Here is an 11,949-nt window from a genome sequence, read left to right on the forward strand (position 1 = left end):
TCAAATCCCCAACTGGACCCTGGTGGTATAAGTTCAGACCAGCCTGGGCAATTTAGTAAGACCCTCTCTGAAAAATTAAATAGCTGGGAATGTATTTCAGTGGTAAAGCACCCCTGGGTTAAGTTCCTAGTACCAGAACAAAACAAAACAAACCAACATTAAGCCTGAAACCCCACCCCTCCTTCCTTTCTTCTCATTGGTGGACCTGCTTTTACAGAAGAGGCCAAGAGTGGCAAACAAACAAAACTTTTCATACCATTGGGCCTTCCCTTGGCTCCACTGAAACAGTCAGAAGTAAGCAGGTGGCTTTTCCATTCAAATCGAATATGTGGCTTTGTGATACACATGCACATTCATTATATTTGATACAAAAATTTAAGATAAAATATAATCCCCCCAGCCCAAAGCTATATTTAAGGTTTTTATAAGAAAATCACAGACCTTTTGAAAACAAAACTTCAATGACCTCTTTCTGGGAGGGAAGAATACTTCCAGCAGTTGTGCTTTAAAGGATAGCTTTAAGTTATGGTTATAAATTTGTCAGTCCTCATTCTGGAGAGCCAGGGTTTCTGTGGCTTCCAAGTGCTGTGGAATGAGATGGCTCATTAAAACTTCCTTGTCAGCATAGGTAGAAGTAGGTGAGCAGGCAAATCTTATCTATAATCCAAAAGGAGTACTAAACAAATCCACATTGCAGGAAAGGGGAGAAAGGATTTTGAACCCCTGTTCTTTAAGTTAGGGGAGAAAATAATGACAAGCAACTAGCCTTCCTGAATAGATCTTAAAGGCAGAGTAGCCTTTAACCAGCAGAATGCAATGTGAGAATGACCAGTGGAAGAGAACTGAGGGCATGTGCAGGAAGCAATTTATATTTCAAGAAAAAACCTAAAGTTAGGAGTAGATTTTTCAATTAAGAGATATTTATTTATACCTTCAATTAAAAGATTAAGAAAATAGTTTTGTCCCTATTATGTCCCTTATACAAGTAACTGCACATTCACTTCTTTTTTAACTTTAAACAAATTTTTATTACACGAAAGTTGTCACATAATTGGATATCTCTCAATTTCGTACACAATTACTCTTATTCTCCACAGAAAGGCTGCTTCTGAACTTCTCATCTGGTGATGGCAAGCCCTTACACCCTGATTTTAGCAGAATAGTAGTAAAAATGCCTCAGTGATTTAAGTTGAAAGCAGTACTTTGGTACAAAGCTCTTGCACCCAGAATCCGGAATGTACAAATGTCTTTATTCAAAAATATGAAATGAATTATCTGTAGGCATGGACAATGACAGCAGTAAACCATTATATAGGTCAACTTAAATCAGTAACTATTGGTTATAGTGATGTTCTTAAACATCAACCAGCCTTCAGGCATTTCCTCCAGATGACTTCTCTGAAGTTATTGGTGAGGAACCCTACCTTGAGCTTCCTGTCACAGTTCATTAATAATGATAAAGCCCTGTCTGAGAATTAGAACATGCCATCTCCCATACCACCTCCCATTCTACTCATCGCACCCATTCCAAGGTCTTTTTCTTCTTTAGGAATTTCTGTGACTACAACTTTTGCTGTAGTTAACAGAGATGCAACTCCAGTAGCATCTAGTAAAGCAGTTCTTAACAACCCTTGTTGGGTTAATGATTCCTTTTTCCACCATATTAACAAAATCTCCAAGCATAGCATCATAGCCAACTTCTGAGGAACTCTGCAGAATTTCCTCAACTATCAAAGATCCTTCAGCATCTGCATTCTTAGCAGTGGTCATTGCAGGAATTTTGAGTGTTCTTTTAATGATTTCTGTACCAATTTTTTGATCTTCATTAGCTGAAGTTATGAGTCCAAGGCTGGAATGCAAGGAAGCAGAGCACAACCCCCACCCAGAACAATGTGTTCTTCAACAGCAGCTCTTGTAGAATTGAGGGCATCTGTAACTGTCTTTCTCTTCATTCACTTTGACATCACTTGTCCCACCACCCCTCAGCACAGCTACTCCATCTGAAAGTTTTGCCAGTCGTTCAGTTTTTCCTTTTCATATTCACTAGTTGTGGTTTCTGATTGCTCTGTGATTTCTTGAATAGGCTTTTCAATTTGAACTTTTATCATCTTTTCCTTTCAAAAACATGGCATCATCTTTGGTGACAATGATCTCTCTTAACTTTTCCAAAATCATGAGGCTGAACATCTTCAATATTTAGAGTCAAACCCTCCTCACCAAACACTGTGCCCCCAGCAGCAATATCTATATCTTTAAGTTGGTTCTTTCTGTTGTCACCAAAACCTGGAACTTTAACTGCTACAACCTGAAGACCAACTTTTAGCCTATTCAAAACAAGTGTACTTAGAGCTTCTCCATCAACATCTTCAGCAGTTATGACCATGGGTTTATGGTGAGCATTGGCAATTTCAAGAACAGGTGCAATGGACTGGATGCTAGAAATTTTCTTTTCACTCAACAGAACATAAGCATCCTGGAATTCATATTTCTGAATTTGTATTTCTGACCTCTATCAACTATGGAGAAATACAGCATCAGTCAGACTTCATGCCTTCAATAATTTATAATTCATCATTGAGTGTTTTTCTATCCTTTACTGTGATCACACCCTTTCTTCCAAACTTTTTCATTGCATCAGAAATGTTGCCAATTTCTTTGTCTCCATTTGCAGAAATTGTAGCAACCTGAGCAATTTCTTCAAGAGTTGTCACAGGCACAGGTTTAGACTGCTTCTTAAGTTCAGCAATTACAGCATCAACAGCTAACATCACACCTCTCCTTATTTCCCCTGGATTAGCACCTTTGCTAATCTTGTCAAAGCCTTCCTTTGCCATAGAGTGTGCCAGAGCAGTAGCAGTGGTGGTGCTATCCCTGATCTCTTCATTTGTATTATTGGCAACATCTTGAACAAGTTTAATTAGCTCCAATATTTTTGTATTTATCCTTTAAATCAATTGACTTAGCAACAGTCACACCATCTTATGTTACTTTGGACTTTCCCAAGTCTGTTCAGTAATTACTGTTCATTTACATATTTTCTGTGGCTGCTTTCAAGCAGAGTTAAGTAGTTAGAACAGAATATTTGCTATCTGACTTATTAAAATTTTATTTTTAAATAGGGTCTTACTGTTTAATTTAAATATTTTAAATAGGGTCTTAACTGAGTGCCCAGGCTAGCCTCAAACTTGTGATTCTCCTGCCTCAGCCTCCTGAATATCTTGTATTACAGTTGTGTCCTCTACTATCTGACTCTTTTTAGAAAAAGTATGCCTATACTCCCTGAACTAAGGTGGTCATATGCCCATCTATTAGTAAAGAAACAGAGGAGAATATATATTTAGGAACAACTGGTATAAAAGCAACAGGGTTTTACCACATAGGCAATTTTTGTTAACATGAAAAAAGCCTTGATGGTTTTAAGTTTCTTTTCTCTCTCATAATAAAAAAAAAAAAAAGACCAAAAATTGATCTTACATACGTAATACTTTAGATACAAAGTATTTCTAGCTTAAGTGCAGCTTGTTATTAAAAATTAATCTCTTAATAAATAATTTTAGAGAGAAAAATGTTGTCAAGAAAAGTTTTGTTCCAGTTTTATATAATCCTTCTGTCATCCTCTTGCCACCTGTCATGGTCCTATTTCCAAAAGCTTCAAATCTTTGAAAGTCTTAAAAATTACATTATAATTAAATGTCATTGATCTGATATTTCTTGGCTGTCTCAGTTTTCCCCCCATAGTTAGGTTTAGAAATAACACAGTTGTTGAGATCTGGCTTCTCACTCCAAGGCACTTTTTTTTTCATTTGTATTCTACCACACCATATAATTTACAATCAAGAGCTTTTGAGAGAAAGTGCTTCAAAAAATAGAGAAAATAAAATTACAGGCATTTTCCACGAGGAAACCTTTGAAGTCAGCAATCTTATAATTCCTCTTTCTAAGTTTTACCCTTCTGAGAAAAAAAGGAAGAAAAGGCACTAATAACAGGCACAGAAAGAAAAATATTACCAACCAATGCTGCTGCACATGTATGTCAGCATAACCTCAAGATTCACCACTTAATACTGAGATTATCCTCAGGGGTAGGCTCAGGTCATACTGGATGAGGAAGAAGTGATCGATCATAAGAGCACTGAAGGAGTTTATTTTGGACACGGTGTCTCCCACCTGCTGGCCATAATCATAGTCAGACTTGTAGCATAAAATTGAAATGTGCTCCCAAAGCTTTTTCCTTCCAGGTTTTTAGAAAACCTGGGGCAATAACTTAAATTTGGGTACCTTCCTAAAAGATAGCATCTGCTTCAGACTGTTGAGTTGAAAAAATGAGTTCTGGATGAACCACTGGGAAGAAGCACTGTCCCTCCAATCTGATGGCAGGCCCTGCTCTGGGGCTGAGAGGGGCTTTTCTATAAAACATAAGGTAGATGGCCATAGTAAGTCATCTGGTCTTTGCCCTACTAAGAAAGATGCCACTCCTTCTGCCCTATTCTTGAGAGTTTCTTGGCATGTTGAGGCAAGTGGCTCAGGATATCCACACAGATGCAGGAGTGGTGCAGCTGAAAGTAGAGCACCTACCCAGTTAGCCTCAGCACTGGCAAGCTGAGTCAGGGCGGAGTTGCCAAAGCAAGTCACCCAAGGAGTCCTCCAAGGCAGACATCAGTGAGTGCAAAGAGTGGTCCTGGAAGCCTGTAGGAAACAAACTTGAGCCAACTTGAGAAGTCTGTGGCAGAGATCCCAACAAGCGTGAACCATCTTTGGCAACCCTGAGTCTTCTATTTTTAAAAGAAGGACTCTGGTCATAAATTGGCCCAAGTTGGGTGCATCTCACCAACATCTCATTTCTCTCTCTCTGTAGTTTGTCACTTTCTTTTTAATAGGATTTAAAATTTATTCACCACTACAACTCAGATCTGCTGAGAACATTTCTTATATATCTATCAGGCATACACTAAGGATGCCTAGCCTTAAAGAAAAGTAGACAATACCACAATAAAGATCAAGGCTGGAGCCCCCTCATAAGAGTCCACAGGGAGCCTGATAGGAGAATCTGCAGAATGTCTACCTCATCTACACTGCACACATCTTCACCTCCATGAGCTGCAGACTTAGCCAAAGAATAAGCACAGTGACCTGTGAAAGTTCATGGGCAATCCTTGTATTGGGGGCCTTGGTCAGTCTCACTCCAGAAGAATGATGGAGAATAGAGCCTCGGGAAGCTTGTGTAACTTGCTAACAGTCACACAACTATTTAGTGACAGGGCCAGGTGTGCATTTAGCATAATGAGGACATCTGGATTCTTTAAAATCAAATAAGATCTGGTATGTATGTACACAGCATGTGGGTCCAGACAGTGTTTCCTCCTCAAAGATATAGAACTCCTTACGTTATGGTCTTTTTGATCCTTTATCCCACTCCTTCCTGATTCTCCCATAGTCTCTCTTGTTCTGTTGCTGGCTCTTTTTGGGGGAGTGCTATTTCTGGTAATTCTCCTTTGAAAATGAGGAGCTCACAAAATTAGATTGCCGAGGAACCGTCAGTACGATATATACAATACCATTTGGATTTGGCAGGGTCCCAGCAACTTGCCAATACTTTGTTAATGGCACCTCTAGAGATTTGGGTAATTACTTGTAGGTATATTTCCCAAAGGCTTTTGGTTCCTCATATGCAGCATGTCAACCTCCTTCAATCCAAGGGCACTGGTTTTGTGCTCTTATACTCTGTGGCTTTGGGTGGAGGATAGTGTTCCCAGTGGTGACTCTGGTAACAGAGGGATTCACCTGCCAGCCCACAGTTCTTTAGGTGGCTCTGTTTTTCCATTCACTCTATTCCCAAGGTCTCATAAAAGCAACAAAGGATCTGCCTACTTTCTGAACTTCCCTCTTTCCCTTCCACTGACCTTGGCCTGCTCTTGTGACCTTGGCCTTGGATTCCTGGCCCAGCAGTGTGATGGAGAAAGTGGTAACGTGTATTACATCACACTAGGCATAAAGCTCCACATGTTAACTGATGTCTCTTTCAGTCCTCATACAGTTAAATGAGATTGAGGTTTTCATATTCCACCCTTACAAATGGGAGAATCCAAGCACAAGATGGTTTCAAAGAACTTACCCAAGATCATACAGCTAAGTGAGTAGGGAATGACTTTGAACTAGAGCCATCCCTGTTAACCCCTGTACTGCATTTACTCCAGCCTCAGTCCCTGCTTCTGGATTTAGTGAAGTGCCACCCCTCTCACTCTTCCCACTTCATTTATTCTCTTTGCCTGTTTTGTTGCTTGAGGAACATACACCACCACCACCACCACCTTCCTGTCTCACAGCAGAGTAACCAACTCCTGAGCAGTTCTGGGACTTGGTTTCTTCAAAGTGTTGAGAATTTGACCTCTTCCCAGCAGTTGACCCTGAAAAAAGGGAATTATAACTTAAGGATGGGTGACTTTAAAAAAATTATAATTTTATTCACAAGAAGATACCAAAAAAATGTATGGAGAGGCCCTATTAGCCTTCTTCACTTCTCCCACAGGGTTGCCATCCCTTTTAACTGTAGTATGTATGATACCAAACCAGGACGTGGGTCCTGATGCAGCTGCAGAGCTTGTTCATATTTTACCAGTGGTAACATATGCACTTGACTTAGCTAATACCATTGTGCAAATTATGTTGGAGTAATGAGTCTTTGTGGCAATCTTCTATTAATGGAAAAAGGGCAGACTTTGGAACCAGACAAAGCTGGAACATGTCTGGTACCCACCTTGTGACTAATATATAATACCTTCTTTAATTTTCACACCAGCCGCATATCAGTTATGAATGTTTTCAGCTACAGGGACCATAATGCTATAGAATAGTTGCTTAAGCATTTAAGGGCTGGTGCAGTCACTTGGTGACGCCATCATATCTAGACTCCCTTTTCTCCTGCTGTGTGTGTGTGTGTGTGTGTTTCTTTACAGTTTTGTCACTTCTGCAGCTTAGTTTCACTGCCACTACCACAGTCAAGATACAGAATTGTTCCATCACCGCAAGGCTTTCTTGTGTTACCACTTCAGAGATACCCTTACCTTGCACCCTTGATGGGTGTCTTTGACGACTCAGGCTACTTAATGGTAGCCATCTTTCTTCCTCTTGCCGGTCACCTTGCTTCCTCCTACCAGTCCAGATCCTGAGCCCACCACACAGACTAAGCATGGCTGATACCCATGGTGACATTCTCTACCAGTCAACTAGGCTTCCTTCTCCTCTTTCTGACTTCTGACTTTCTAAATTCTGTTTGCCCCAAGGACTGGGCCATGTCCCCATTCCTGTCCACTTTCCCATCCACCAATTAGAACTCTGCTTCCAAACAAACATTCATTCTGTAGATTTGCTGTCACCTTCCAGAGCTCTGACTCTCACTGTGCTTTCCTGATCACTTTTGCTTCTTTCAGCCTGCTGGTTCCTTCTGGAATTTATTTTGTTTTTGCTCAGAAGCTATTTCTTAGTTCTTTGGTTCTCTCTGATTTTCTCCATGTCTTCCTCAGCACCAGGACACATCCACCTCTGTTCACAAGCAGATAGCCTGGTCATGGCTCAAATCCTGTTCTGTGGCATTTGGTGGAAGAACTGAGCATCAGGAGGTGCAGGGCCCATAGACTGGTAGCATTGTTCCCTGCCCCAAGGGGACAGCTATTTTATTATCTTGCTCAGGACTTAGTAGATTTTTCCATCCAAGGACTCATGTCCTGTTCACCAATGTTAGAACTCCAGTAAATCCTACATACCTGTTTTATGGCTCTTGATTTTTTTTTTTTTTCATAAAAATCTCTCCCTCCTCTATCTGGGGAAATTTCTATAAGTCTTTGAACAATAACTTCTTGAGATGAATTTCATATATCATAAATAACCATTATGAAATAAACAATCCTGTTGCATTTAGTACATTCACAGTATTCTGCAGCCACCATCTCCAAGACAGTTCATCACTCCAAAGTAAAGCATCTTGCCTGTTACGCAGTTTCTTGCCATTCCTCCCACCTCTAGTTCCTGATGATCCCCAATCTACATTCTACGTACGCATGTGCCTTTATCTGTTCTGACATCTCATACACGTGGAATCATACAATATATGGTCTTTTTTGTCTTTGCTCAGCACAGAGGTTGTGACTGTAGTATTTCATTCCTCTGTAAGACTGAGTGATATTGCTTTGTGTGATAAAGCATATTTTATTTATCTACTTACCCACTGGTAGACACTTAGGTCTCCCCACCTTTTAGCTACTATGAATTTGTAGGTACATGTACTTGATTGAGTCCCTGTTTTCATGTCCTTTGGGTATATACATAGGAATAGAATTGTGGTGTCATCTGATAATTTAAAGTTTAACTTTGGAGAAACCACCAAAATTTTTTGACAGTGACTATATCATTTTATAGCAATGTGTGAGGTTCCCAATTTCTCCACGTTCTACCAACAGTTATTTTCCTTTGTAAAAATTACTTTTATTATAGTTATGGTAGTGTGTATGGAGAGGTACCTCACTATGGTTTTGATTTGCATTCCCAAAATAACTAATGATATTGAACATCTTTTCATTTGCTTATTGGTCATTTGTATTCTTCTCTGGAGAAATGTCTATTCAAGTCCTTACAGCCAGTTCTTTATTGAGTTGTTGAGAGTTTTTTTTTTTTTTTTGGCCTTTTTGTTGAGTTATAGGAGTTCTTTATATATTCCAAATATCAAATATCTATGAATTCACTATTCTCTTTCAGCAGTCTTATATTTAATATACCTACTGAATTTCTTTGCTTTTACTTTTATGTTTCTAGGATTTCTAGTTCTTCCTTTTTTATAGTCACCTAGTGTTTTGAGTGTGCTATCTACCACGTTTATTTCTTTGAGAATTTGTAAATGGACTTTCTACTAGGCTTTCTTCAGATGGCTCTTACCTCTCCTGATTTGATTATGAATTCCTCCTTTGGTTGAGTCTGGTTTCTGTATTTTGTAGTGCCAGATTTCCTTTTGTACTTTGTGCTCTATAATTCTTATTCTCAAGGTCATCTGCAGTGAAAGTTCTTTTCTCCCTGTACCCCTATCATGGGATGTAATCACTGCTACCATTTCGTAGCTGCCACCTCCTCTGCCCTCTGAGTACCAGCTATGTCCTTCGCAGAGTCTCAGGTCAATGAGTTCACCCACATTGATGGCCCAGGGCAAGGGACTTAGTACAGGTCAAGTCTCATCTGAAAAAGGGACTGTTTCCATTTCATGGTCACAGCTCACATCTAGCTACATCCTGGGTAGACATGCAGCTGCAGACATGCAGCTCCAAAGAACAGGTGGTTCTGACTCCACGTGCCTGAGATGTGTGACTTTGGGCCCATCCTAAGGGAGCATTAAGAGCCGGGCCCTCGTGGGTCTTATCTTTCTTGTCTCCCTGTGGGGCTTCAGATGGGCTTTTCCCCCATTTACTACTGTGGTCTCCCCTTTCTCCCTCCAGAAACCTCTCCCTTCCTGGCCCTCAAAATTTTCCCTTTCCATGTTGAAGAGTGACTATTTATAAATAATATTTTTCTTTCATTTCTGTATTTTGACTTGAAAAGTTGGAATTTGAGTCCACCAAGTAAATAACTTTTTCCTCCAATTGAGAAATAAGAAAAGAATAATAATTTAAAAATTAAGGCATAGAAAGGACAAGTTCTCATTTTTTTCTTAATAAACCTAGTCTTGGAGAATGTGATCTTTGTCTTTAGGCCAGCAGACTTCCTAAAGTCTAGAGCTAGACAGGTAGACAGGATGGGATAAAGTCTGTTTCTGTAAACAGCACCAGGGTAGGTTGTTTCCTGTGAACAACTTGCTTACAGTGACAGGGATAAAGAAGAGGCCAGTCTCAAACTTTACACTTTGCAATCAAATAGGTCCCCATAGGGAGCCATGAGTGAGGAGGCAGAGGCCAGGAGAAAGCTCATAGAGCTTTCTAACCTGCAGGAGAGTTGGGAGTGGTGTTTCTCCCATAACCAAAAGGGGGAGCAGTAGCACATGCATAGTCTTCTGTCCTGTCCTGGAAGTTAGCCCCTTGCTTGTGGACCCAAGTTCACCACCTCCTTGAACATTGTGACTTGGCTTCTGGGCATCCCCCTAGGGCTCAGCCTCTGGCTTCCAGACTTCCATTCTTCTTTCCCTTCTTCAAGTTATGCCCTTCTCCCTTCCCCTCACAAAGTAGCTGCAGAGAAACTGCTCTCGGCATTCCTTTCCCTAGACTTGTCTGTCCTCACCAAAAAGAAATAAACAGGTGTGGACCCAGAGGAATGAGGAAGGAAGGCTGCCAGTGTCTGCCTGGGGCCCAGCCAGAGTATATAGTCCACCTGGTCCAGCTTACCAGGGCACTCCATTGAATTTTAGACCAAAAACTCCAAATGACCAAAAATGTGCTTACATTTATTGGTCTTTTTTTTTTTTTTTTTTTTTTTTGACAAAGACAAAGTTGGTGAAGACACTAATACCCAGCCATTTCCTAATCAAAAAGAGAGCTTTTTATTATTTTATTGAACACTAAGGGTGTTCTTTCTTGCTTAGTGTTATAAGATGGCTCTGTGAGCACACAATAATATATGTTACAAGTTCTATTGAATCTGCTTCCATTTATTCACAACTCCCACGATTCTGCACATTTATTATCATTCCTAGCAAGCTTATTTGTTTTCTAATTACCCTTTTTCATTACCTAAGACTATATGAATTAAGCTTAGTAAATGAAATATATCTGCCTAACCTGGCACATGCTGTCACCTTCTCCCACAAGGTCATTCCCAGCGACCCCTTCTGGGTGCCAACCACTGAGGAAGAGTACTTGCACTTTGGGGAGAAGGCTGATTCTGAGAACCAGGCCCGGAAGTACATGAATGCAGTGCGGAAGCGGAAGGGGCTTTATGTGGAAGAAAAGATCGTGGAGCATGCAGAAAAACAGAGAACACTCAGCAAAAATAAGTAGCTACTACTGTTGGTGGATTCTTTTCTTTATAATGAATTAAAAAGTATCATCGGGGTTTAATCTTGGGAACATTTCTTTTTTCTGCATTATCTCTGTGCACTCACTTTCAATAAAGCCGACCCATATAAATGTTTTAAAGAGAATGTTGGAGAACATAATTTCAAAGTGTTTTTTTAAATTGGTTCTGGTTTAGGGCAAGAAGTTATCATAAATACTGCAATGGAGAGCTATTAATAGGCTGTGATGACCCGTGGCCAAGCAGTAAGATGTGTATACTGAGATCAGGGTGACTGTTCATTGCTGGGAACATGATGCGCAGACCCACCGTGGAAGCATCCTGGACATTAGGCAGCCACTCCTGGGCCTGCTCTCTGCCTGTCATTGCTTCTGGCCATCCCAGTAGAGCTGAATGAATGTCATGAGGGAACTTCTGATTTAGTCAACAAATCACAGCATTTAAAACATCATTTCAGAGACCACATACTTACAGAATAGCTGGTTTTTACTGAGTTAAACCAAGTTGCTGATCCATCTTACAGTGTTGTCTGGCCAAACAGGGTGATGTTCTTTAAAATTATCTGCTTTTATACTCCCTCATGAATTGCATCATCCCATTTTAAGTAAGTGTTAATGAAAGTTGTCCCCTCTACCTTTTTTATTAAAAAAAATTTTTTTTAATAAATTTTTAAAAAGAGGTAAATCTCTATGATTTCCTTTCTTTGCTATTTCCTCTTAGCCTCACTGAAGGGATATTAGTGAGGTTATTGCCATTATTGTAAATATTTTTTCAGTATCTCTCAGTTTCCTTATTCAGGATGAGCCCCATTTAAGTAACAAGTACAGTTTAGTAAAATATGAATTTAGTAATATTCAGTGCTAATGATTTTTATAGACACTTGTAGGATTCCTTTTCATAACAAAATTATCAGAGCAGGCTTTGTTATTGAAATGCCTTTAATGGGTTTTCTTCATAACCTGTGCC

The 11,949-nt window shown here is 39.9% G+C and overlaps 1 protein-coding gene and 1 pseudogene across 3 annotated transcripts in view; one reads left to right on the forward strand and one right to left on the reverse strand.

Moving 5' to 3' along the window:
- EFL1 (elongation factor like GTPase 1) overlaps positions 1-11,650 on the forward strand; it is a 150,946-nt gene extending 139,296 nt beyond the window's left edge. For both annotated transcript variants that reach the window (XM_079127388.1, XM_079127389.1), the window contains exon 20: positions 10,779-11,650. In XM_079127388.1, coding sequence (XP_078983514.1) covers positions 10,779-10,967 — 189 coding nt within the window. In that variant the 3' untranslated portion in view covers positions 10,968-11,650. The remainder of the gene's footprint in view (positions 1-10,778) is intronic.
- On the reverse strand, positions 6-9,097 carry LOC306653718 (60 kDa heat shock protein, mitochondrial-like; annotated as a pseudogene). The gene is made up of 2 exons: positions 8,926-9,097; positions 6-3,019 (listed from the first exon to the last, which is right to left on the reverse strand). The product of its transcript is annotated as a 60 kDa heat shock protein, mitochondrial-like (transcript).
- Positions 11,651-11,949: the final 299 nt, after the last annotated feature.

The sequence above is a fragment of the Sciurus vulgaris genome (assembly GCF_902686455.1).
Source record: "Sciurus vulgaris genome assembly, chromosome: 2".
In the NCBI taxonomy this organism is placed as follows: Eukaryota; Metazoa; Chordata; class Mammalia; order Rodentia; family Sciuridae; genus Sciurus; species Sciurus vulgaris.